Here is a 26551-nt window from a genome sequence, read left to right as displayed (position 1 = left end):
CCTCCTCTGTCCCCCACACAGCTGGGCAGGGCAGCCACGGAGCAGCCGCGGATGCCGAGGGGAAGACTTTATTTTTTTTTGGCTTTGTTCCTCTTCTCCTCCTTCAGCTTTTTCTTGGAGAGCTTGGGGCTGCTGGCCTTGCGGTAGAGGTGGTACCCAATGAGCCCCAGCAGCGCCGGCACCAGCCCCAGGCACAGCAGCGGCAGCACCTCGTTCAGCACCTTCTGCCAGTAACTGGCCCGGTATAACCCGACCAGCTCTACCTCGAACCGCAGCACCGCGTCGCCTGGGATGGGTGGGAACAGAACCTCAGTGGGGGGCTGCGGGGGGCTGGTGGGGACCCCACGGGGACCCCAAGGGCTGCGCTTACCTGGGATGGTGGGAGGGGAGCCCCGTTTGCCGTAGGCCAGGTGAGGGGGGATGATGGCTCTCCGCTTCTCCCTGCCGCGGCAAGAGGCCATCAGCGCCGGTGCCCCGTGGGGCCAGCCCCACGCCAAACCGTGGGGGGGGCTGCTGCCCACCCCCTCACCCCACTTACCCCACACACATGTCCAGCAGGCTCTGCTCCAGGCCTGTGAGGAGAAGGGGGAGAGGGTGAGGGGGGCTGGGCTGGGGGCTTCCTACAGCCCACCTTGGCCTGGCCACAGCCCGGTTAACCCCCGCGCCCCCCCCCCCAGCCCCCCGCTCACCGGGGATGACTTGGCGCTTGCCCAGCTCCACCTGGAGCGGGTCCCGGCTCAGCGAGGTGTCGATGATGCGGCCATCCTCCAGACTGCCCTGCGGGGTCGGGGTCACGGTCACCCCTGGGGCCACCTCTGGGGCCACCCCTGGTGTCATCTCTGGAGTCACCCCTGGGGCCACCCCTGGGGTCACCCCTGGGGTCCCCTCTGGGGCCACCCCTGGGGCCATCCCTGGGGTCACCCCTGGAGTCACCCCTGGGGCCACCCCTGGGGCCATCCCTGGGGTCACCCCTGGGGCCATCTCTGGGGTCACCCCTGGGGCCATCCCTGGGGCCACCCCTGGGGCCATCCCTGGGGTCCCCTCTGGGGCCATCCCTGGGGTCTCCCCTGGGGTCATCTCTGGGGCCATCCCTGGGGTCACCCCTGGGGCCATCCCTGGGGTCACCCCTGGAGTCACCCCTGGGGCCACCCCTGGGGCCATCCCTGGGGTCACCCCTGGGGCCATCTCTGGGGTCACCCCTGGGGCCATCCCTGGGGCCATCTCTGGGGTCACCCCTGGGGCCATCCCTGGGGTCCCCTCTGGGGCCATCCATGGTGTCTCCCCTGGGGTCATCTCTGGGGCCATCCCTGGGGTCCCCCCTGGGGCCACTTCTGGGGCCACCCTTGGGGCCACCCCTGGGGTCACCCCTGGGGCCACCCCTGGGGTCATCTCCGGGGCCACCCCTGGGGATGCAGCGGCGGTTCTGCCCGGGGGTTGTTCCCATACAGGTCCTTGCATCAGGACAACTGGCACACTGGTGCTGATCCCAGTGTGGTCCCCCCCCGGGGACATCCCCATCCTGCTCCCAGTGCCAGGGCTATCTCAGGATAATCCTTGTGCTGGTCCCAGTGCCAGTCTGTGCCCATACCAGTGCCACCCCCATGCCAGTCCCAGTGTCACCCCTATGCCAGCCCAGGTGCCACACAGGGCTCGCCCCAGGGCTGTCACCACACCTGTCCTAGTGCTGTCCCCATGCTCGTCCCACTGCTGTCCCTATGCCAGTCCCAGTGCCACCCCAGTGCTATCCCCATGCCCACCCCAGTGCCACACTGATGCCATCCCTATTCCCTCCCCAGTACCACCCCATGCCCTCCCCATTGCCACCCCACTGCCATCCCCATGGCACTCCAGTGCCACTCCAGTACCACCCCAGTGCCCGCCCCAGTACTAACCCTATGTCTGCCCCAGTAGTACTCCAGTGCCATCTCAGTGCCATCCCAATGCCTGTCCCACTACCACCCCAGTGCCACCTCGGTGACATCCCAATGCCTGTCCTAGTACTGTCCCCATGCCTGCCCCAGTACCACCCCAGTGCCAACCCTATACCCTCCCCAGTGCCACCCCGGTGCCTGCCCCAGTATCACCCCAGTGCCACCTCGGTGCCATCCCGATGCTTGACCCAATGCCACTTCGGTGCCATCCCAATGCCTGCCCCAGTACCACCCCAGTACTACCCCAGTGCCACACCAGTGCCGCCTCGGTGCCCCCGGGCCCCCCCGCGGGTGCCGGTGCCGGAGCCCCCCCGCCCGCCCCCCCGCCCGGCGCCGCGCAGTGCTGACGTGTTCCTCCCGCCCGCCGCACCGTGTAGTGGATGTGCACCGTGTCCCCCGGCGCCGACAGTTCCGTACAGCCCTCGGGGGGGGGCACCTGCAACGGGGAGTCACGGGGGGGGGTCGGGACGAGCCCTCCAGCCCCCCCGGTTTGGGCTCCGCGCACCCCCCGTACCCACGGGTCCCTGGAGCGCTCCGGGAGCCGGACTCCCCCCCGGACCTTCCCGTCCTCCCGGTGCTCCGTGCTCCACCGCGGCAGCCTGGTCCTCCCGGTGTGTGTCCCCCCGCAGCCGGTGGTCCCGGTGCCCCGTTCCTGCCGGCGCCCACCCCCACCCCCCACCATCCCGTTCCTCCCGGTGCCCCGTGAGCCCCCCGCCCAGGCCGGGCTCCGCGCCGCCCCCGGGGCAACAGCTCCCCCCCAGTGCCCCCGTTCCCCGCCGCGCCACCGGTGTCGTCCCCCCCCGTCCCATCCCAACTTCCCGTCCAAGGGGTCCCCGGTAGCCGGTGCGCCCCCATCCAGCCCCGGTTCTCCGGTTCCCCCCGGGGCTTACGAGCGTCTCCAACCGCAGCTCCCGGGCACCGGTTTCGGTTTCGCTCTCGGTGGCGCGGGCGGGCGGCGACGGCAGCAGCAGCGCCAGCAGCAGCAGCGTGGCGGGGGACGGCATGGCCGGGCTGGCGGCGGCGGCGGCGGCGGCGGCACCGGGACCGCCCCGGCCCGGCCCCCGAGAGCTCCCCGGGCCACGCCCCCGCGTCCCGGCCACGCCCCCGCCCCGCGGGACAGGGGCTGTCCTGAGGCCCCGCTCCGCCCCCAGCCCCTCGGGCCCGCCCCCGCCCCGCGGGCCCGGCCACCCCCTCGGTGCGTGGGGACACGTGTCCGTCCCGGCTCCCGGTACTGCCGGTCCCTGGCCGGTGCTGCCGGGCTGAGCTGGCCGCCCCTGCCCACCCCGGCGGGGGGAGGGGGGGTCTGGGGGGGGGCGGGGGCGTCCCTGGGGCACCGGTTGGGTGCAGCACCCGCTGTCCCGGCGCCGGTGGGACTCGGTACCAGCAGGCGGCAGCAAAGCCTGGGGAAACCGGCACTACCCGGGTCCAGGACACCCCCCCAGCACCCACCCGGGTCCAGCATTTTTCCCCAGCACCCATATGCAGCCAGGACCCCCACCCTGGCACCCAACGGGGCCCAGGACCACCCACCCAACACCCACCTGGAGTAGCACCCTCTTCTGGCACCCACCCAGACCCAGAACCCCTCCTCAGCACCCATCTGGGTCCAGGACCCATCCCTGACACCCACCCAGCTCCAGCACCCTTCCCCAGCACCCATATGCATCCAGGACCCCCACCCTGGCAACCAATGGGGCCCAGGACCACCCACCCAGGCCCATACACCCTTTTCCAGCACCCATACAGGTCCAGGACTCGTCCCCAGCACCCACCTGGGTCCAGCACCCTTTTCCGGCACCCACCCAAGCCCAGAACCCCTCCTCAGCACCCATATGAGTTCAGGACCCATCCCTGACACCCACCCAGCTCCAGCATCCTTCCACGGCCCCCAGTAGGTGCAAAGCATCCCTTCCCTTGGCACCCCAGCACCCCTTCCAGACCCCCCAGCGCGCAGGCCAAGGGCAGCTGAGCCTCTCGCCAGCCCCGTGCTGTGCCGTGCCATGCCATGCCGTGCCAAACCTGCCCCAAAGCCCCCCGCCCATCCCCGTGCCTGGGGGGCCACCAGCCCCCAGGGAACACAGGGAGCAGCCCTGGCTCAGGGTGGGGGGCTCACACCTGCACACCGGGTGTCACCCTGGCTCCCTCATCCCGTGCCGGTGGCGCTAGCCCTGTGGAGGGTGGTGGTGGCCACGTCGATGGCGATGCCGGCACAGGCCCCGGTGCAGCTCCCGGACGACGGCATCGGCACGCCGGCCCCACCGGTGCACCCACATACCAGCCCCGGTTGCCGAGAGGTGGGGAAGCCGGGCTGGCGGCTGGGGGCCGGGGCACTAATGGGATTAGGGCCACCGGGTCAGCGCCGAGCTGGCCCCCGCCAGACAAAGCCGCTGGCCCAGCCGGTGGGAACGCAACGGTGCTGGCACCGTGGCTCCCAGCCCACTGGGGAACCCCAGTTACCCCCACCCCCAGCCCCCGCCCCACGAGGAACCCAAGCAGCCAGCGCCGTACCCCGGCTTGGTGTCACCGGCATGGGGCTGGGGTTGCTGGGGGTCCTGGGGGCCCCCCGCCCCCCCCCAGGCACCAACCCAGAGAGGACATGGGGATGGGGGCAGCAGCGCTGACCCCAAATGGGACTCAGCTGGTCCCCTGGCCCATGGAGGGGGGGTGACACCGGGGGGCTGAGCCCCACTCGCGCCCATCCCAGCGCTGGCACCGTCCCCACGCCCCGGCTGGGATTAACGCTAATGGGATTTACCATTTCATCCAATATTCCCCTAAAGATGAGCCTGGGAAGGGGGAGCCCCCCCTCGCCCCCCCGCCAGCCCCCCTTCGCCCCGCTAAGCTCTTTCTAATTAAAACCAGCCCGGGGCTGTCCATCACCGTCCCCCCTCCACGGGACCCCCGAGCTGGGGGGGGGGGGGGGGGGTTGGGGGGGAGCTGCAGAAGAAGAGCCGTGGGGCAGCGCTACATAAAACATGTTTAATATCCAAGGGGGGGCCAGGGGTCACCCACCGTCTCAGGCGCGGAGGGAGGGGGGGGGGGGGCAAGTACACACGTCCCTGGACGGGGCAGAGCCGCAGCGACACGTCACACCAAGCACAGACCGGGGGTATAAATACGGTGCCGAGGGGGGGGGGACAGTACGGGGCCATCGTCCATCCGTCCGTGAGGGGCAGGGACATACAATCACTATGCTGGCATGGGATTGGGGTGCAGGCACCCGGGGGGGGGGGGGCCCGGACAAGAGGGGGGGGACCACAGGGGTCCCAGCAGCCCCGTGCCTCCCCCCCTGTGGGGGTCACGCTGCGGGGAGGAGACCTGCCTCAAAGTGATACGGGGGGGGACACCGGGGACGTGTGGGACCCCCGGGGGGTGGGGTGGGGGTGGGGTATGCGGGGCTGGGAGGGGGTGCTGGGAAGGGGGGGGGGGGGGGTGTATGGTCCCAAATGCCCCCTGCGGCTCCGCTGCCCCCACATTTGGTCCAGAGGAAGGCGAGGGGTGCGGGGACATGCACAGGGATGGGGTGCCCCAGCACGGCCCCCCCCAGGCAGGGCAGCGCCAAGGTGGCCCCCAGCCCCCAACCCACTCCCCGGGGCCCTGCCCCCCGCCCCCCCCATACATTATATAGAGCTATATTTCCACGCACGCACACACGAGATCCGAGGGGGAACCGAGGAGACCCCAAAAAAAGGCAAAAAACCCCACAGCAACCGGTGCCAGAAGAAAGCAAAATCCAACCGGGGCGGGGAGGGGGCGGCCGGGGGGGGGGGGGGGAAACCTGGCACGGCCCCGGGGGGGGGCGGGCCGGGGGTACGGGGAGGGGGGCCGGGAGCCACCCGCTCACTTCTTGTTCTTGAGCTGGTTGGCGAGCCAGTCGAGCCCCTCGTAGAGGCCGTCGCCGCTGGTGGCACAGGTGGCCTGGATGTACCAGTTGCGGTGGCGCAGGGAGTGGAGCCCCAGCTTGTCCGTGATCTCCGCCGCGTTCATGGCGTTGGGCAGGTCCTAAAGGGGCAGGGGGAGGCAAGGTCACGCGCCCGCCCCCACGCCACGGGGATGGGCGCCATCCCGTCACCGGGAGGGGGACACCAGCCCCGATGCCACGGGGATGGGCGGTCACTGGGCGGTGGGCACCAGCCCCGATGCCACAAGGATGGGCGCCATCCTGTCACCGGGCGGGGGACACCAGCCCCAATGCCATGAGGATGGGCGCTATCCCATCACTGGGCAGGGGGCACCAGCCCCGATGCCACGGGGATGGGCGCCATCCTGTCACCGGGCGGTGGGCACCAGCCCCGATGCCACGAGGATGGGCGCTATCCCATCACTGGGCGGAGGGCACCAGCCCCGATGCCACGGGGATGGGCGCCATCCCGTCACTGGGTGGGGGGCACCAGCCCTGATGCCACAAGGATGGGCGCTATCCCATCACCGGGGGGGGCACCAGCCCCGACACCCCGGGGATGGTCCCAGTCCCGCCACCAGCCCCGACACCCCGGGGATGGTCCCAGTCCCGCCACCAGCCCCGACACCCCGGGGATGGTCCCAGTCCCACCCCAGACCCCCCAGCCACCAGCCCTGACACCCCGGGGATGGTCCCAGTCCCACCCCAGGTCCCCAGCCACCAGCCCCGACACCCCGGGGATGGTCCCAGTCCCACCCCAGACCCCCCAGCCACGAGCCCTGACACCCCGGGGATGGTCCCAGTCCCACCCCAGACCCCCAGCCCCCAGCCCTGACACCCCGGGGATGGTCCCAGTCCCACCCCAGACCACCAGACACCAGCCCCGACACCCCGAGGAGGGTCTCAGCCCCACCCCAGGCCCCCAGCCACCAGCCCCAACACCCCGGGGATGGTCCCAGTCCCACCCCAGACCACCAGCCCTGATACCCCGGGGATGGTCCCAGTCCCACCCCAGACCACCAGCCCCGACACCCCGGGGATGGTCCCAGTCCCACCCCAGACCCCCCAGCCACGAGCCCTGACACCCCGGGGATGGTCCCAGTCCCACCCCAGACCCCCAGCCCCCAGCCCTGACACCCCGGGGATGGTCCCAGTCCCACCCCAGACCACCAGACACCAGCCCCGACACCCCGAGGATGGTCTCAGCCCCACCCCAGGCCCCCAGCCACCAGCCCCAACACCCCGGGGATGGTCCCAGTCCCACCCCAGACCACCAGCCCTGACACCCCGGGGATGGTCCCAGTCCCACCCCAGACCACCAGCCCCGACACCCCGGGGATGGTCCCAGTCCCACCCCAGACCCCCCAGCCACGAGCCCTGACACCCCGGGGATGGTCCCAGTCCCACCCCAGACCCCCAGCCCCCAGCCCTGACACCCCGGGGATGGTCCCAGTCCCACCCCAGACCACCAGACACCAGCCCCGACACCCCGAGGAGGGTCTCAGCCCCACCCCAGGTCCCCAGCCACCAGCCCCAACACCCCGGGTATGGTCCCAGTCCCACCCCAGACCACCAGCCCTGACACCCCGGGGATGGTCCCAGTCCCACCCCAGACCCCCCAGCCACCAGCCCTGACACCCCGGGGATGGTCCCAGTCCCACCCCAGGCCCCCAGTCACCAGCCCTGACACCCCGGGGACGGTCCCAGTCCCACCCCAGACCCCCCAGCCACCAGCCCCGACACCCCGAGAAGGGTCCCAGCCCCACCCCAGGCCCCCAGCCACCAGCCCCGACACCCCGGGGATGGTCCCAGTCCCACCCCAGACCCCCAGCCACCAGCCCCGACACCCTGGGGATGGTCCCAGTCCCACCCCAGGCCCCCAGACACCAGCCCCGACACCCTGGGGATGGTCCCAGTCCCACCCCAGACCACCAGCCACCAGCCCCGACACCCCGGGGATGGTCCCAGCCCCACCCCAGACCCCCAGCCACCAGCCCCGACACCCCGGGGATGGTCCCAGTCCCACCCCAGACCACCAGCCACCAGCCCCGACACCCCGGGGATGGTCCCAGTCCCACCCCAGGTCCCCAGCCACCAGCCCTGACACCCCGGCGATGGTCCCAGTCCCACCCCAGACCCCCCAGCCACTAGCCTCGACACCCCGGGGATGGTCCCAGCCCCACCCCAGACCCCCCAGCCACCATCCCTGACACCCTGAGGAGGGTCCCAGTCCCACCCCAGGCCCCCAGTCACCAGCCCTGACACCCCGCGGATGGTCCCAGTCCCACCCCAGGCCCCCAGCCACCAGCCCTGACACCCCGGGGATGGTCCCAGTCCCACCCCAGACCCCCCAGCCACCAGCCCTGACACCCCGGGGATGGTCCCAGTCCCACCCCAGACCTCCAGCCACCAGCCCTGACACCCCGGGGATGGTCCCAGTTCCACCCCAGACCCCCAGCCACCAGCCCTGACACCCCGGGGATGGTCCCAGCCCCACCCCAGGCCCCCAGCCACCAGCCCCGACACCCCAGGGATGGTCCCAGTCCCACCCCAGACCTCCAGCCACCAGCCCTGACACCCCGGGGATGGTCCCAGTTCCACCCCAGACCCCCAGCCACCAGCCCTGACACCCCGGGGATGGTCCCAGCCCCACCCCAGGTACCCCCCCTCTCCCCAGACCCACCTGCTTGTTGGCAAAGACGAGGAGGACGGCGTCCCGCAGCTCATCTTCCGCCAGCATCCGCATGAGCTCCTCCCGTGCCTCGTTCACCCTCTCCCGGTCGTTGCTGTCCACCACGAAGATCAGGCCTGGGGGCGGCAAGCGGGCGCTGCTGGGAGCGCAGGACCCGGCCAGCCCCACCACCACCCCGCTCCCCAGCGATCCCCATCCCCCCCCCATCCCCTCCTCCCACCGCAGCCACCCAGGGTGGGGGGGAACCTACCCTGGGTGTTTTGGAAGTAATGCCGCCAGAGGGGCCGGATCTTGTCCTGCCCACCCACATCCCACACGGTGAAGCTGATGTTCTTGTACTCCACCGTCTCCACGTTGAACCCTGCGGGGAGCGACAGCGGAGGGAAACTGAGGCACGCGGAGCCGCCAGCCCCCTCCCCAGGAGCCGTGATGGGGTGGGGTCCTCGCCTGGTGGCTCCCCCCCCCCCCGCTGCACACCTATGGTGGGGATGGTGGTGACGATCTCCCCCAGCTTCAGTTTGTAGAGGATGGTGGTCTTCCCGGCGGCGTCCAGCCCCACCATCAGGATCCGCATCTCCTTCTTCCCGATCAGGCTCTTCAGCAGGTTCCCGAAGATGTTGCCCATGGTGACGGAGCCGAGGCCGGATCCTGCGGGGGCACGGGGCAGGTGCTGGGGTGGGGTGGGGTGGGAGGGGGGAACTGCGGGGAGGGGGGCGGGGGGGGGGGGGCGAGCAGGCGGCGCTGTAGGGCTCCAGGGATTCCCCGTGCTTCAAGGGGGCTGCGGGGATCGGGGATCCCCACGTTACGGGGGGATGCGGGGCGATGAGGACCCCAAGCAGGGGGCCTGGGATGGGGCCACATGCTCCCTGTGTGCGGCTCGATATGGGGGGGCCGTGCTGGGGACCCCCCCCACGCTGCACCCAATGAGGGGACAGGTCAAAGCTTTGCGTGGGGGGAAACTGAGGCACGGATCCCAGCCCTCCTCGGGGGGGGGGGAAGCAACACAGCCCCCACCCTGGCCCTGACACCCCCCCTGCGCCCCCCACCTCACCCACTGCCCCCCCCCCGGAGGGGAGCCCCCGCCGCCCCCCCGCTCCGCAGCCCGCCCCTCCCGCCCCTGCGCTGCCGCCCACTCCCGCCCCCCCGCAGCCCCTCGGCGCGACGCCCCCCGAATTCACTGCGCCCCCCCCGCCCAGGACCACAGCACCTCCCCCCTGCTCTCCCTGCGCCCCTCCAACGCACCGCCCCCCCCCCGGGGGAATTGCATCCCCCCTCAAATCACCGCCCCCCCCCGCCGCATCGCCCCCCGCCCCCGCCCGCCGCACCGCCCCACGGCCTCTACCCGCCCCCCCGCTGCACCGCACACCCCCCTCCCCGAGCTGGGATGCTGCCCCCCCCCTCCCCGCACCCCCAATGCACCCTGCACCCCCAAACGCACCGCAGCCCCCGACCCCCCCCCCGGTGCGGTATCCCCCCTCCACACCCCCCCGGGTGCAGCGCACCCGCCGATTCACGGCGCCGCGGGCCTCCCCCCCGCCCCCGGGCGGACACCCCCCCCCCCGCCTCCCGGCGGCCCCCCCCGCACCTGGTGCCGGTGCCGGTGGCGCCCCCCGCCCGCAGCTGACTCTGCACCGCTCCCGCCGCCGGAAGCGGAGGCCCGATCGCGCCGATCTCGCGAGAGCGCCCGGTGCCGGCCCCCCCCCCTCTCCGCCGTCGCCCCCCCCCCCCCCCCGTCCCTCCGCCTCGTTTCCCGCACACGCACACCGCACCCCAACCCCGCACCGGGCCCGGGGGCGCGCGCAGGGATGGAGGGGGGAGGGGGGGCCGCGGAGCTCGCGAGAAGCGCGACACGTTTCCATGGCAGCGGTTGCAGCAGTGCGGGGGGGCTGCACTGGAGGGGGGGGGCTGATGGACCACACCCCCCCTCAACGCGCCCCCCCCGGCAGCAGAACCGGGGCATACCAGCCCCGTCCCGGGGTGTGTGTGTACATGGGGGGGGGCTGTGTTTCCCGGGGGGGCGAGGACCCCAATAACAGCACGGGGGGCTCAGTGACCCCCTCCCCCCCCCCGCCCCGGTGCGGTACCGGCGGTACCGAGGCTGCCCCGGTGCTCACGGGGCCGGGAAGGGACCGGCGGGGGGTGCGGGGCACCCCCGGTTTCACACATCCCCCCGGCTGTCTGTCCGTCCCTGCTCGGTGCGGCAGGACGGGAAACCGAGCCCCCCCCCACGCCCCCCTCCACCCCGGCCAGGTAAGGGTGGCCACCCCGGAGGCACCGGCAGCACCGACCGCCCCGACGGCTGCGGGAGCCGCTCGGCACCGCCGGGCTCCCGCAGAGACCCCAGAGCCGGGGGGAGGGGGGGGTTGTCCCGAGCATCACCCCCCGGGGCTGCCGTCGGGCTGCGCGGGGGAAGCAGAGGGGATGGGGGGTACACCGGAGGGGGGGGGGGGGGGGGTGTCGGGGCAGCGGGAGAGGCGGGGGGGGGCGAGGCGTGCGGAGAGGGGGGAACCGGGGAGCGGGGACCCCCCGGGGGGGTCCCGGGATGAAGCAGCGTGGGTGGGGGGTCGTGTTTGGGCCCCACCGCTGGTGGCACGGCCCCGGGCAGGGCCCTCCCGGCCGCGCCCCGGGGCCTCCCCGCGGCCGGTGACCTCAGCCCCGGGAGCCCCGACGGGGCGGCGGCCCGAGGGCGCGGACACCGCCTGGCCCGGCCGGGAACCGGGGAGGGGGGGGCGGGAGACGCCGTCCTGGAGCAGACCCCAGGCGGCCCCGGGCCCCTCCCGGACCGGGGAAAGGGGTGAGGGGGGGGGTACCCGGTGCGAGCCCCCCCACCCCCGTTGCCGGCCCGGGCTTTGTCCGTCCTTGCATTGAAATCGGGAGCGGCGGCCCCGGGCCGTGACGGGCGAGCGGGGCTAATCCGGCCCCGCATGACTGGTCCGGGGAAACCGCCGCGGGGAGATTACCCCCCCCGCACCCCGCCACAACGGGGGGCTCAGCTCAACGCCCCCGGCCCCAGCCCCGGGACTTCACACCTGCCCACCCCCCCGGGTCCCCAGCAGGGAGAGACCCTCGTCCCTACCGGGACGAGTGCCAGCACCTGCCCGGCGTCACCGTGCCCTGACCGTGGGCACGCCAGGGCCCCCCCCCGCCCCCCCCGTCAGGCCCCCCCCCCGCCCTCCCTCCATCACCTCCCGTCTTCCATCCCTCCCTCCATCCGTCTCCCCCCGGTCCATCCCTTCCTCCCTCTGCCGCTCGGTGCCGGCCCACGCCGGGTCCCCCGGGGCAGGGGAGCTGTGCGGGGCCGTGCCGCACCCACGGGGGTCGCACACGCCGTGGGCGTCCACGGGCACGTTGGTGGGGAGGGGGCCCGGGGTGCACGGGCGACCGTCGGGCCCCGTCCGTAGCCAGCCCGGCCCGGGACAACCCGGCCCCGAGCGGTGGGAGGACGCGGCCGCCCCGTCGCGCCGGGCACGGACCGGGACGGGCGGTGGCCGGGACGAGCGAGGGGTCCGGGGACTCCGGACCGGCACCGGCAATCGGTGCGGCCCCGACGGTCCCGTGCCCCGGGGGGTGCTGCACGGCCCCGCCGCTCCCCCCGCCCCCTCCAAACCCGGGGGTCCCGGGACCGAGTCCCCGATCTGTCCCGGGACCGTGCTCCCTTGTGCGGCCCGGGTTGTCCCGGGACTCTGCCCCTCCCGTGCTCCCGGAGCTATCCCGGGAGATCCCGTCACTCCACCCCCCCGTGCTGTCCCGGGAGATCCCGCGCTATCCCCGGCCCCCGCTCCCTCCGTGCTCCCAGCGCTATCCCGGCCCGTTCCAGGACACGCTCCTCCTTGCACCGGGAGCTGTCCCGAGCCGTGCCAGGCTCCCCCCAACCGGGGCCGGTACCGGGAAAGCGTGTCGGCGGGGCCAGGCGGGGGGGCGGCAGCAGGGTCCCCCCCCCGTCCCCCTGTCTGGGCACGGGGCCGGGGCGCAGCCACCCGCCGGGCTAATCCGGGCCGTGACGGACAGGCCCGGCGCCGCCGCTCCGGCCGCCCCATAAGAGGTGCCGCGGCTCCGCCGCTCCCCATTGTTAGGGCGAGGACGCGGGGAGGCCCCGTTCGGCGGGACAGGCCCATGGGGACCCTCCGCGCCGCCCCTATAAGAGGGAAGGGGCTGGAAGATGCTCCCGGGTGCTGAGCGCTGCGCACCCACCGCGCCGAGCCGAGTCCAGCCGCGCCGCCACCCCGGGGAGTCCCCGGGGACCGCGCACGGAGCGTTAAGCACCGGGCACCGGGAACCGCGCACGGAGCAGCCAACACCGGGGACCGCGCACGGAGCAGCCAACACCGGGCACCGGGCACCGCGCACGGAGCGTTAAGCACCGGGCACCGGGGACCACGCACGGAGCAGCCAACACCGGGCACCGCGCACGGAGCAGCGGGCATCGCGCACGGACCACCGGGCACCGCGCACGGACCACCGGGCACCGCGCACGGAGCAGCGCCCGACGCCGCGCTCCAGGGACCGGGCGGGGAGCGCCGGGCACCGCACCCCCGACGCCACCCCCGGTGCACCGGCCACCGGTTTGCAGCCGGTGCCGGTAGCGGTTCCGAGCCGGCCGGCCGGCGCTCCCCGCGGCCCCCCGCGGCCGCCCTCAGCGGAGCCGCCCGCCCCGCGCGTCCGGAAACACGCGTGGATGTAGCGGCCGGGCCGGGGGCTCCGCGGCACCATAAATACCCCGGCGGCCGCTCGCCCGCGCACTCTGCCGGGGCCTCCCGGTGCCGGAGCCATGCGAGCCGCCGCGCTGGGGCTGGCGCTCCGGGCGCTCTGGGCTCTGGCCCTCTCCTCCCTCTCCAACACGCTGGCGGTGAACAACAGCGGGCGGTGGTGGTGAGTCCACCGGGACCGGGACCGGGGTGGAGGGACCGGGCTTGACACCGGCACGGTGGTGGCTACACTGACCCCGGGGATGGGGAACGCAGGGGGACGCACGGGGCTGTGACCCCCGGGTGGGTGCCGGCTGTGGGGGATGCTCGGGGAGAGGATGCTGTGGTAGCAGCAAGGAGCTGAGGGAGACCCCCGGGGGTGGGGTTGAAGTGGGGAGTGGGCTGCTGGGGACCCCCTCCCCCCCCCCCCTCGGTGATCACCCTCCTTGGCTGTGCCGTTAGGGGCATCATCAATGTGGCTTCGTCCACCAACCTGCTGACCGACTCCAAGAACGTGCAGCTGGTGCTGGACCCCAGCCTGCAGCTGCTGAGCCGCAAGCAACGCAAGCTGATCCGCCAGAACCCCGGCATCCTGCACAGCGTCAGCTCCGGCCTCCAGACCGCCATCAAGGAGTGCAAGTGGCAATTCCGCAACCGCCGCTGGAACTGCCCCACCTCCCAGGGCCCCAACATCTTCGGCAAAATCGTCAACCGGGGTGAGGCTATGGGGTGGCGGGAGGCGGCACGGGGCTCCCCGTATCCCCGCCGTGGTACCCCCAAGCTGGCATGTGTGGCCAAGCAGCCCTGGTTCACCGTGGGGTAGCACTAGCGCCCAGCCCATCATCAGCCCGGCGTGGCTATGGGTTAGGGGTGCCGGTGGGTGCCCCCTCCTCACTCTGGCAGCACCCTGAGGTCCCGCTCCCCTCCGCAGGCTGCCGGGAGACAGCGTTCATCTTTGCCATCACCAGTGCTGGCGTGACGCACTCGGTGGCACGGTCCTGCTCCGAGGGCTCCATTGAATCCTGCACCTGTGACTACCGGCGCCGCGGTCCCGGGGGGCCCGACTGGCACTGGGGGGGCTGCAGTGACAACATCGACTTCGGGCGCCTCTTCGGGCGGGAATTTGTGGACTCCAGTGAGAAGGGCCGGGACCTGCGCTTCCTCATGAACCTGCACAACAATGAGGCCGGGCGCATGGTGAGGGCACAGGGGGCTGCAGGCAGCCCCGGAGAGGGGGGATGGGGACAGGGGTCACCGAGACCCCCAGCTTGTCCCCATGGATGGGTTGGCAACTGTCGGAGAAATGTTTCCCACTCAGCTTTGGGCAGGATGAGCATGATGTGATGCTGCAGGGAAGTGGGGTGCAGGAGCACGGTGGTCCCCTGGTGGGGAGGGGGTGTCCCAGCCTGCTCACAGCACCTCGCACCCCTCCCCCCTTGCAGACGGTCTTCTCAGAGATGCGCCAGGAGTGCAAGTGCCACGGCATGTCGGGCTCCTGCACCGTCCGCACGTGCTGGATGCGGCTGCCCACCTTCCGCGCCGTGGGTGACGTCCTGAAGGACCGCTTCGACGGCGCTTCCCGCGTCATCTACGGCAACAAGGGCAGCAACCGGGCATCGCGGGTGGAGCTGCATCACCTGGAGCCCGAGAACCCGGCCCACAAACCCCCCTCGCCCCATGACCTCGTCTACTTCGAGAAGTCACCCAATTTCTGCACCTACAGCGGGAAAACGGGGACGGCGGGGACGGCCGGGCGCTTCTGCAACAGCTCCTCGCCAGGGCTGGATGGGTGCGAGCTGCTGTGCTGCGGGCGCGGGTACCGCACGCGCACCCAGCGTGTCACCGAGCGCTGCAACTGCACCTTCCACTGGTGCTGCCACGTCAGCTGCCTGAACTGCACCAACACGCAGGTGCTGCACGAGTGCCTGTGAACCCCCCCGCCCCCCCCGGGGGACCACCCTGCCCAGCCCCGGAGGGGGTCTGCGCCACCCCCCATGATGATGGGTGTCTGGCTGGATTGAAGGCGCCCATGGGTGGGCGTGTGGCTGCACCCTGGGACCCCCCCTGTCCCATCCCCGGGGCCAGCAGCCGGTCTGGGTGGGCTTGGTGCCACGCACCTTCCCGGCTGCCCCCTTGGCTGCTCCGGTTCCGTGGGGTCCTCTTCTCACTGTAAATAAAATATTTATTGTGGACGGTTTGATGCCGCCCCCCCCCCTTGCCGCTTCGCCGGACCCAGGCCCTGTTTTTTATAATTAAAGATAATAATAATAATTAATAATAATAATTAATAATAATAATGCTTTGTTACAGGTTTCACTGATAGCCTTTAGAGAAGAATAAAGGATATATTTTTATCAGTCCTGCCCCGATTTGTTTCTGGGGGGCTGGGGAAGGGAGGGGATGAGCTGCGGGGGGGGGGAGCACATCCACCCACGTCATCCATCCATCCATCCATCCATCCATCCATCCATCCATCCATCCATCCGTCACCTCTCCATCCACTCACCTCCCCGTTCTGTGTCCACCAGCCCCTCCAGCCGTCTGTCCATCCATCTTCTACCCCTTTCCTCTGCCCTCCCCTCCTCTTCGTCACCCCCTCCCTGCAGACCCCCTTCTTTCTCCCGCTGTGCCCGTCTCCAGCCCAGCCATCCCTGCCTCCGCTCCCGGTTGGGGCGTCCATCCCCATGGCCGGGGCGCCCATCCCCATGGCTGGGGCGCCCATCACCATGGCACCTGGGCTGCAGCATCTCTGGCACTGGAATTTGCCGGGACGGCGGGGCTGGTGCCGCCGAGGCCGAGCGTTGGGAGCGGCCACGGGAGGTACAAGACGGCAGACAGGGAATGAGCATCGTCCATCACTGCTCCCGGCCGGGGCTGACGGCTCCCCTCGGCTCCGGGGGAGGAGGGGGGCGAGGGAGGGCACCGAGGTTACTGGGGCCAGGGCCAGGGGGGTTGGGACTGGCCACTGGCCCCACACGCCCATGTGTGGGGCCTGGCTGCAGCCGGAGAAAGTCTGTGGCAAAGGTGGGGAGCAGCTCTGGGCTGGCAGGTGCCCTGCTGGCATGTGTATCCCCCTGGGATGGGCATCTTCAGGGTGGGCATCCCTCTGGGATGGATATCCCCCTGGGATGGGCATCCTATGAGGAGGGCATCCCATTGGGATGGGTATACCCCCTGGGATGGGCATCCTTGGGGAGTGCATCCCTCTGGGATGGGCATCTTGCAGGAAGGGCATCCCTCTGGGATGCGTATCCCCCTGGGATGGGCATCCTTCGGGGAGTGCATCCCTCTGGGATGTGTATCCCCCTGGGATGGGCATCCTGCAGGAAGGGCATCCCTCTGGGATGTGTATCCCACTGGGATGGGCATCATTCAGGGAGTGCATCCCTCTGGATGGGTATCCCCCTGGGATGGGCATCCTTCGGGGAGTGCATCCCTCTGGGATGTGTATCCGCCTGGGACGGGCATCCTTCAGGGAGGGCATCCCTCTGGGATGTGTATCCCCCTGGGATGGGCATCCTGCAGGAAGGGCATCCCTCTGGGATGGGTATCCCCCTGGGATGGGCATCCTTCGGGGAGGGCATCCCTCTGGGATGTGTATCCCCCTGGGATGGGCATCCTTTGGGGACGGCATCCCTCTGGGATGGGTATCCCGCTGGGATGGGCATCCTTCGGGGAGGGCATCCCTCTGGGATGGGTATCCCGCTGGGATGGGCATCCTTCGGGGAGGGCATCCCTCTGGGATGGGTATCCTGCTGGGACAGGCTTCCCCTTGGGATGGGCATCCCACCAGGATGGACATCTCACCAGGACAGGTATCCCCTTGGGACAGGCATCCCCTTGGAACAGGCACCCCACCAGGATGGGCATCCCCCTGGAAATGGGTATTCCCCAGGGATAAGCATCCCCCAGGGCTGGGCATAGCCCCAGGACTGGCATCCCAGGAAGGGCATCCCTCTGGGCCAGGTATCCCACTGGGATGTGTATCCCATCGGGGTGGGAATCCCCCAGGACAGGCATCCCTGTCCAGATACACCCTCTGTGCCACAACTCCACGCCTTGAGCACCGCACAGGATGCGACCTCCATCCTCATGTCCAGCACTGGGTGATCCACGGAGCCACGGTGGCATCCAGCCACGGGGAGTGGGCAAGGAGCCGGCCCTGCCCGGGGACCCCCAGTCCCAGCAGGACCCACCCGCGGGGGTGGGGGTCCCCACAGCCTGGGCTGCCCCGTGGCCAAAGCCGGGAACCTCACAGGGCCCCTGGGGATCCGCAGCATCAAAGGCTGTGGGATGACGCTGCTGCTGCCCGAAATATCCCCCAGAGCCGATAGTGGAAAAGTTGATGTTTAGACCCGGGGGGAGGGGGGGGGGAAACAACCCCGGGGGCCCCCGCTGTCCGCGCCAAGGTCAAAACACAGCCTAGCGTGGCAAAATAAAATAAAGAAATGCGAGAAAAAACGCCTGGAAAGGAACACAGCCTGAAATAACCCTCCGAGCATCTCCCGCCTGCCGGGAGTTATCTGCCTGCTAAATTCTGCACACGCACAGGGCATGAAAATAACCTGTTTTCCTGCGGTGGGGAGGCAGGAATATAGATAATGACATTCTTATAAGTCACCTCTGTTACTCAGCTTTTCCTGCGTGCTGGTGACCGCCGGGCACCTCGGGCAGCCATGACCCCCGGGCAGGACGGGGCACCCCCCATGCGGGGTGCAGACCTCCCCGGCTTGGACAAATACAGCCAGGTGCTGGAAATAGCTGCTTGTCGCAGCGCCGGGGCTGACGAAGGGACAGGGACAAGGACAGGGACGGGACGGTCCCGCCCTGTGCCAGCCTGGCACATCTGGGAAGCCGGGTAACAGCTGGATGGTGGCTGCAAGCTGTGTCTGCTGTGGGCTGGGACCACCCCCCTGGCAGGACTGGGGGGGAGGGGGGGATCTGCTCGGGGGTGCAGGGCAGAGGGACGGGGGGGCACACAGCAGTGAAGGATAGAGGGACAGTGGCATTCCCAGGGGTGCAGGACAGAGGGACAGAGCCATGCCCAGGGGTGTAGGACAGAGGGACAGGACAGTGCCCGAAGTTTCAGGACAGAGAGACGGGGCAGTGCTCAGAGGTGCAGGACAGAAGGACAGGATGGCACACAGCAGCGCAGGACAGAGGGACAAAGCCATGCCCAGGGGTGCAGGACAGAGGGACAGGGCAGTGCTCAGAGGTGCAGGACAGAGGGACAGGATAGTGACCAGAGGTGCAGGACAGAGGGACAGGACAGTGCCCAAAGTTTCAGGACAGGGTGGCAGACAGCAGTGCAGGACAGAGGGATGGTGGCGTTCCCAGAGGTGCAGGACAGAGGGACAGAGCCATGCCCAGGGGTGCAGGACAGAGGGACAGGATGGCACACAGCAGCGTGGGACAGAGGGACAGGATGGCACACAGCAGCGTGGGACAGAGGGACAGGGTGGCACACAGCAGCACGGGACGGAGGGACGGGATGGCACACAGCAGCGTGGGACAGAGGGACGGGATGGCACACAGCAGCGTGGGACAGAGGGACAGGGTGGCACACAGCAGCGTGGGACAGAGGGATGGGATGGCACACAGCAGCGCGGGACAGAGGGACGGGATGGCACACAGCAGCATGGGACAGAGGGACGGGATGGCACACAGCAGCGTGGGACAGAGGGACAGGATGGCACACAGCAGCGTGGGACAGAGGGACGGGATGGCACACAGCAGCGTGGGACAGAGGGACAGGATGGCACACAGCAGCGTGGGACAGAGGGACGGGATGGCACACAGCAGCGCGGGACAGAGGGACGGGATGGCACACAGCAGCGTGGGACAGAGGGACAGGATGGCACACAGCAGCGTGGGACAGAGGGATGGGATGGCACACAGCAGCGCGGGACAGAGGGACAGAGCCACGTCCAGCTGCACAGCCCGGCCAGTGGCACCAGCCCACCTGTGGGACGATCCCCACCCTGTCCCCATCCCGTCCCCCATTCCCCATCGGCCGCGGCCCAGCCCCGGTGCCCCTCGCCTCCGGTTGACGCGGGTCTACGTCCCGCCAGCTCCCGGCTTGTCCGGCTGCCACCCCCCCGGCCGCCACATTCCTCCGACGCGGGGCCAAGGAGCCCAGCAACCGTGGCAGGGCTGGCCTCTAATCCCCGGGCATGCCAACCCCGGGGGGACCGTCACCGTCACCCACTCCCTGATAGGTGACCAATGCCCGAGACGAACAATTAGGGACAAAGCCGGAGCCGCCGGGGGCTAACGCCGGCCTTCACGGGTGCCTTGTGCGCCATTCGGCGAGTTTAATGAATTGTCCATCACTCCTTTCAGCTCCGCTCGCCCGGGCTGGATTAATCTGAGAAGCCGCAGTGGGGAAGGAGCCACTAAGCCTGTATTTATTACTCTGCCATTGTAACTAATTGAGGTAATTATCTGTGACTCCAACCCCGCGCAACAATGGTGCATTCACCGGACCCCCACCTTCCCACCGGGTTTCTCCATGCGGCCTGGGAGAGACGGTGGAGGAGCCGGCCCCGTGTGGCCACCATGCCTAGGGATGTGGCTACCGTGCCTAGGGATGTGCCCACCATGCCTAGGGATGTGGCTACCGTGCCTAGGGATGTGGCCACCGTGCCTAGGGATGTGGCTACCGTGCCTAGGGATGTGCCCACCATGCCTAGGGATGTGGCTACCGTGCCTAGGGATGTGGCCACCGTGCCTAGGGATGTGGCTACCGTGCCTAGGGATGTGCCCACCATGCCTAGGGATGTGCCCACCATGCCTAGGGATGTGGCTACCGTGCCTAGGGATGTGGCTACCATGCCTAGAGATGTGGCCACCATGCCTAGGGATGTGGCTACCGTGCCTAGGGATGTGGCCACCATGCCTAGGGATGTGGCCACCGTGCCTAGGGATGTGGCTACCGTGCCTAGGGATGTGGCTACCGCGGCACGGAGATGCGGTTGGCACGGTGGGATGGGGCCGCGGTATGGCCGGCGCTGCGTGGCTGTGGTGTGGCTGGTGTCATGCACATGTCGGAGCCACCACTCTGCGGGGACATCATGGAGAGTGCTGGTGGCACACGCGGGTCGTGGTGTGGCCAGCGCCGGTTGCACACGTGGGTCATGGCTCTCTGGGGACACTGCCATCACTGGTGACACTTTGGGGTCATGGCTCTCTCAGACCATCACCAGCACTGGTGACATACGTGGGTCACAGCTCTCTGAGGACACCACCAGCACCGGTGACGTACGTGGGTCATGGCTCTCTAGGGCCACCACCAGCGACATATGTGGGTCATGGCTCTCTGGGGACACCGCTAGCACCGGCACACATGTGACCACACTTCTCCAGGGACACCACCAGCACTGGTGACATATGTGGGTCATGGCTTTCTGAGGACACCATCAGCACTGGTGACACACGTGGGCCAGAGCTCGCTGGGGACACTGCTGGCATGGGCACATACATGGTCACAGCTTTCTGGGGACATCAGTGGCACCAGCACACGTGTGACCACACGACTCTGAGGCCACCACCAGCACCAGTGACACATTGGGGTGATGGCTCTCTGGGACACCACCAGCACTGGTGAAACATACGGGTCATGGCTCTCTGAGGCCACCACCAGCACCAGTGACATACGTAGGTCACGGCTCTCTGGGGACACCACTGGCATGGGCACATACATGGTCACAGCTTTCTGGGGACACCAGTGGCACCAGCACACGTGTGACCGCACCTCTTTGGGCCACCACCAGCACCGGTGACACATTGGGGTGATGGCTCTCTGGGGCCACCACCACCACCGCCGGTGACATGTGGGTCACGGCTCTCTGGGGCCACCGCTGGCATGGGCACATACATGGGTACAGCTTTCTGGGGACACCAGTGACACACGTGTGACCACACATCTCTGGGGACACCGCCAGCACCGGTGACACACGTGGGTCACCACTCTCCGGGGACACCGCCAGCACCGGTGACACACGCGTGTCACCACTCTCCGGGGACACCAACACCCGCGTGGCCACGTGTCCCCCCCCCCGCGTGCCAGCTGTGTCCCTCAGGGCCCCCCCGCGTCCCCACCCTGCCGGGGCAGGACCCCCGGAGCCCCCCGGAGCCCCCCGGAGCCCCCCGGTGCCCCCGCTCCGGTCGGTCACCGGCTGCGCGGCGACATCTGGCGGCCACGGACGGGATCGCACCCCGGGCTGGAGCCCCCGGTAGCGAGTGGGACCCCCCCCCGGGGCGGGACACCCCCCTCCCCCCCCCGGGTCCCCCGCGTGGGCACCCCCGCGGGCTGTGCCCTCCCCCCCCCCGCCGGCCCGGGCTGCAGCGGGGTACGGGGGGCCTCGGGGCGGATTGAGGGGGGGTCCGGGGGGGCGGCGGGAGGGGAGAGCTGTGGGGGGGGACGGGACCCCGGGGGGGCGGGGGAGGGGGAGCCCGGGGGGGGCGGCGAGAGGGGGGGCCCGGAGGGGGTGGGGGGGGCGGCGCTGGCGCCAGCGCAGCCCGAATTAGAAGGTGATTTTCTCGGCGGGGAGGGGGGGGGGGGTTGGGCAGGAGCTGAGCCCACGGAAAGGGCCGCGCCGCCTTCCCCCGCGTCTGGGACACCCCGGGCCACACCGGGCAGCCTGCCCGGCCCTGCCGAGCCGTGCTGAGCCGTGCCGGGCTGCTCCGAGCTGTGCCAGGCTGTCCTGACCCGTGCCAAGCTGTGCCCGGTGGTCCTGAGCCGTGTCCGGCAGTGCCGGGCTGTGCTGAGCCATGCCGAGCCGTGCTGTGCCGTGCCAGGTTGTGCTGAGCTGTGCCAGGCTGTGCTGAGCCGTGCCAGGCTTTGCCAAGCTGTGCCAGGCTGTGCTGTGCCGTGCCAGGTTGTGCTGAGCCATGCCGAGCCGTGCTGTGCCGTGCCAGGTTGTGCTGAGCTGTGCCAGGCTGTGCTGAGCTGTGCCAGGCTTTGCCAAGCTGTGCCAGGCTGTGCTGTGCCGTGCCAGGTTGTGCTGAGCCATGCCGAGCCGTGCTGTGCCGTGCCAGGTTGTGCTGAACCGTGCCAGGTTGTGCTGAGCTGTGCCAGGCTGTGCTGAGCCGTGCCAGGCTTTGCCAAGCTGTGCCAGGCTGTGCTGTGCCATGCCAGGTTGTGCTGAGCCATGCCGAGCCGTGCTGTGCCGTGCCAGGTTGCGCTGAGCCGTGCCAGGCTGTGCTGAGCCGTGCCAGGCTTTGCCAAGCTGTGCCAGGCTGTGCTGTGCCATGCCAGGTTGTGCTGAGCCATGCCAGGCTGTGCCAAGCTATGCTGAGCTGTGCCAAGCCATGCCAGGCTGCACCGAGCTGATACAGGCTGTGCCAAGCCGTGCCAAGCTGTGCCAAGCCATGCCAGGCTGCACTGAGCTGATACAGGCTGTGCTGAGCCATGCCAAACCATGCCAGGCTGTGTTGTGTCACACCAAACCATGCCAGGCTGTGCCAAGTCATCCCAAGACATGCCAGGTAGCACTAAGCTGTGCCAAACTGTGCCAAACAGCACCAAGCTGTGCCGTGCCATGCCAGGCCATACCGTGCCGTGCCATACTGTGCCACACCAAGCTGTGCAGGCCATACCAACCGTGCCAGGCCACGGCAAGCTGCACCGAGCCACGCCAGGCCACAGCCGTGGTGGGCTCAGGTCACCGTCACGGCCAGGGACAGGCCCAGGTGTGGGACCCCAGTGCCGTGCCAGGACAGGGGACACGCGGGGTGATGTGACCCTGGGGACAGGGGACATGCAGGGTGATGTGACCCTGGGGACAGGGGACACATGGGGTGACATGACCCTGGGACTGGGGACATGTGGGGCGATGTGACCCTGGGGACACGCAGGGTGATGTGGCCCTGGGGACAGGGGACACATGGAGTGACGTGACCCTGGGGATGGGGGACACGTGGGGTGATGTGGCCCTGGGGACTGGGGACATGTGGGGCAATGTGACCCTGGGGACACGCAGGGTGATGTGGCCCTGGGGACAGGGGACACGCGGGGTGATGTGACCCTGGGACGGGGGACACATGGGGTGATGTGACCCTGGGGCTGCCCTGCGAGCGGCTCCCCCCGGGTGTGGGGGGCCAGGGTCCCCCCGCTGTGCTGGCTGCCCCACACCGTGACCTCCCGGCCGGTGTCACCGGGATAATGACAGGGTCGCGCCGGGGGGCGGGGGAGGAGCTGGTTTTAAATAACGTGCAAATTGGACACGTTATTTGTGCGGTTTCCTCTGGCCCTGGGGATCCTCCCCCCCCCCCCCCCAACCCCCCCCCCCCCGCAGTGTGACTAAGAGGTGGTGGCCATTCGGGGGGGACAGTCCCCTCCAGTGACTCACCCGGGGTCCCCCCCCAGCCGTGACGTGGGGCTGGTGGCCGTGGGCCAAACCTGCGGTGCTCACCTACTCATTACAGGGGACCCGGGGCCATGGCGGGGGGACACACACACACACACGACACGGGTAAGGGGGGGGGACGACGACAACGATGACACTAACGCGTCCCACCCACGCTGTGACACACCAGGATGCCCGGGGCCACCCACTGCCCCCCAGCATTGTGGGGGGTGGGGGGTGGTGTCTGGATGCCTGGGTCCTCTCTGGGGTGGGGGGTGGTGCAGGAGGTGGGGGGGGGGTGTCCTGGGGAGGGGGCTGCCCCCCCCCACCCCCCCAACACACATGGGGCAGAGGCAGCACACCGGGATCCCGCAGCCTTTATTGCGGTCAGCCCGCGGGGACCACAGCCCCCAGCCCCCAACCCCGGGGGCCACACCCATCCAAGCCCCACCCCTAGGCCACCACACCCCTCTACGCCCCGCCTCCAGGCCACCACACCCCGTGAAGCCCCTCCTCTCAGGCTCGGGGAGGGCTGGTGGTCCCTGGGGGGGCTCCGGTGCTCTCCAGGCTGCTGCTGCTGCTGCTGTAGGCGCAGGCGTCCCGGCAGTGCCGCCACCGGGACCCCCCCGGCCCCCCCTCCGCTTCCGAGTCGGAGTCGGGTGCCGTGTGCCGACGGATGCGGGACACGGCCTCCCGCAAGGCCTGGGCGTACAGCACCGGCCGCCGCAGGGGGGGTCGACCCCGGGGACCCCCACAACTCCTGGGGCTCCGCCAGGGACTGCGGGGGCTGCCCGGGGGCTCCCTAGGAGGGGAGGGGGCTGCCGGGGGGATGACAGCTGCGGGGGGGGCAGGAGGGCTGCCCGGGGGGGCGGTGGGCACTGGGGACCCCCCGGTATAGCGGACCTGCTGGCGCTGAGGGGGGGGGGACATACTGGGCACGGACCACCACACGGGTGGCGTCGATGAGGACGTGGCCCCCCGTTCCCCTCCGACCCCGGCCTGGGACCCCTTCCCGGCCGGCTGCCGCCCGGGGCAACGTCTGGCTGTGCCGGGGGGGGCCAGGCGCCCCCCGCCCCGGGGATGGCTGCATGCCACGGGGTCGCTGGTGGCCAGCTTCGGTGGCCGCCCGGGGCAGCGTGTGGCTCCAGCCCCCCGGCACAGCCCCCCGACCCCGGGCTGCGGGTGGGGGGCTGCGTGGTCCCCGGGGGGGCCGGAGCTGTAGGGTGCGATGGGGAGCATCGTAGGCAGGGGGGGAGATGTAGGGGGGGGGCCCCCCGCGGTGCCCATGGGTCGCCTGCACCCGCTGCATGTGGGCCTCGTAGCTGGGGGGCCCCCGCCTGCCCCCCGGCACCGAGGGTCGAGGTGCCGGCGGTGGGGGCTGCCCCCGGGGTCCGCTGCCCCCCGTCCCCTCGGGCTGTGCCGGGGGGCAGCGGGTGGGGGGTGCGCGGGGTCGGCTCTCCCACCCGGGGGGGAGCGGGGTGCCGAAGTCCTGCAGGCAGCGGGGGGGAGCGGGGGGCGCTGGGGGCCAGGGGGGGGCCAGCTCCGCCACGAAGCGCTTCTCCAGGTACCTGCAAGACACAGAGGGGGGACGTGAGGGGGGTGGGGGGGGCACGGCTCGGGAGGGGGGGGGGGGGGAAGGGGGGGTCAGGGCGTGGGATGGACCCCCTCCCCCAGCTTGCCCGTCCCCACTCACGCGTACTCCCCGGCGATGCGGCGGTAGGTCCAGGGGGGCTCGGGCTGGCACCCCCCCCCAGCCATGCCAGCGCCCGGGCTGCAACACGCCACCGTGTCGATCTCCACCAGCAGCAGTTTGGTCCGTTCGCAGATCCGCAGGCGCCCAGCACCCCGCTCCGGACCACCCAGCATGACCCCAAGGGGTTAAAAAGGTCCCCAACAAAACGGGGGGACCAAGGGGGGACCCCACAGTTCACCGGAGCTTCGGCGGAGCCGCCAGCCCACCCGCACGCGGCCACCGCCGCACGTGCAGCAATGGGGACCCCCGTGCCCTGCCTGGTGGCACCGCCAGTGCCCCCCACCCCCCACCCCCCAAAGCCCCCTCCCCCACCCGGGGTAACCCAGGTGGCCGGGAGCTCGGCACACCGTAGGGACCCCACCAACCGTTCCGGGGGTGCGCCCCCCCCACCCCCCACCCCCCACCCCCCCCGGGATCCCTTCCCCCCCCTGCGACAAAGCGAGCGATGCCGGGTTTGGCACCGAGCGCTGCAGCCCACGCGGGCTCGGAGCGGAGCTTAGCAACCCTCCGGCGGCGGCATGGCAACGGCACCGGCACCGGCACCAGCCCCCGGTACAGCATCAGCCCCCCCGGTGCAGCATCAGCCCCCCCCGGACCCCCCCAGGCCCACAGACGCCTGCCCCGGCTCTCCCCTCGCACCGCTGTGCCAGAGCCTGTGCCGGACCCCAGTGCTGGTGGGAGCTGGTGCTGGTGGGGGTCATCAGGCCCTCCAGTACAGGATCGGACCCCCCAGTACAGGATCGGACCCCCCAGGACCCCCCCAATCTCACACATCTACCCCCAGCCCCACAGACACCTGCCCCAGCTCTCACCTCGCACCGCTGTGCCGGACCCCAGTGCTGGTGGGAGCTGGTGGTGGTGGTGGTGGTCACCAGCCCCCAGTACAGGATCAGACCCCCCAGTACAGGATCAGACCCCCCCGGACCCCCCCAGCCCCACAGACGCCTGCCCCAGCTCTCACCTCGCACCGCTGTGCTGGAGCCTGTGCTGGACCCCAGTGCTGGTGGGAGCTGGTGGGAGCTGGTGGGGGGGGGAGGGTCACCAACCCTCGGTACAGAATCAGGCCCCCCAGTACAGGATTAGACCCCCCAGGACCCCCCCAGCCTCACACATCCCCCCCAGCCCCATAAACAGCTGCCCCAGCTCTCACCTCGCACCGCTGTGCTGGACCCCAGTGCTGGTGGGAGCTGGGGGGGGGGGGGGGTGGTCACCAGCCCCCGGTACAGAATCAGGCCCCCCA

General features: G+C 70.4%; 4 protein-coding genes across 4 annotated transcripts; 1 reads left to right on the top strand and 3 right to left on the bottom strand.

Moving 5' to 3' along the window:
- Positions 1 to 52: 52 nt before the first annotated feature.
- FKBP11 (FKBP prolyl isomerase 11) lies at positions 53 to 3004 on the bottom strand. The gene is made up of 6 exons (XM_080368296.1): positions 2822 to 3004; positions 2302 to 2367; positions 690 to 777; positions 539 to 572; positions 371 to 441; positions 53 to 286 (listed from the first exon to the last, which is right to left on the bottom strand). Exons 1-6 carry the CDS (start codon positions 2933 to 2935, stop codon positions 69 to 71), a joined length of 591 nt encoding a protein of 196 aa, XP_080224422.1. The 5' UTR covers positions 2936 to 3004; the 3' UTR covers positions 53 to 68.
- A 1954-nt stretch (positions 3005 to 4958) lies between these two features.
- Positions 4959 to 10243, bottom strand: ARF3 (ARF GTPase 3). Its single transcript, XM_080368295.1, has 5 exons — positions 10110 to 10243; positions 9002 to 9172; positions 8775 to 8885; positions 8516 to 8640; positions 4959 to 5933 (listed from the first exon to the last, which is right to left on the bottom strand). Exons 2-5 carry the CDS (start codon positions 9147 to 9149, stop codon positions 5772 to 5774), a joined length of 546 nt encoding a protein of 181 aa, XP_080224421.1. The 5' UTR covers positions 9150 to 9172; positions 10110 to 10243; the 3' UTR covers positions 4959 to 5771.
- A 3039-nt stretch (positions 10244 to 13282) lies between these two features.
- WNT1 (Wnt family member 1) lies at positions 13283 to 16596 on the top strand. Its single transcript, XM_080368190.1, has 4 exons — positions 13283 to 13393; positions 13672 to 13925; positions 14141 to 14406; positions 14652 to 16596. Exons 1-4 carry the CDS (start codon positions 13293 to 13295, stop codon positions 15138 to 15140), a joined length of 1110 nt encoding a protein of 369 aa, XP_080224316.1. The 5' UTR covers positions 13283 to 13292; the 3' UTR covers positions 15141 to 16596.
- A 7764-nt stretch (positions 16597 to 24360) lies between these two features.
- Positions 24361 to 25539, bottom strand: DDN (dendrin; the record flags this gene model as incomplete). Its single annotated transcript, XM_080368221.1, has 2 exons — positions 25252 to 25539; positions 24361 to 25126 (listed from the first exon to the last, which is right to left on the bottom strand). The coding sequence occupies exons 1-2, from the start codon at positions 25422 to 25424 to the stop codon at positions 24361 to 24363; spliced, it is 939 nt and encodes a 312-aa protein (XP_080224347.1). The 5' UTR covers positions 25425 to 25539.
- Positions 25540 to 26551: the final 1012 nt, after the last annotated feature.

The sequence above is a fragment of the Falco punctatus genome (genome assembly GCF_963210335.1).
Source record: "Falco punctatus genome assembly, chromosome: 18".
Lineage (NCBI taxonomy): Eukaryota > Metazoa > Chordata > Aves > Falconiformes > Falconidae > Falco > Falco punctatus.
This window is presented reverse-complemented; position numbering and strand designations above follow the sequence as displayed.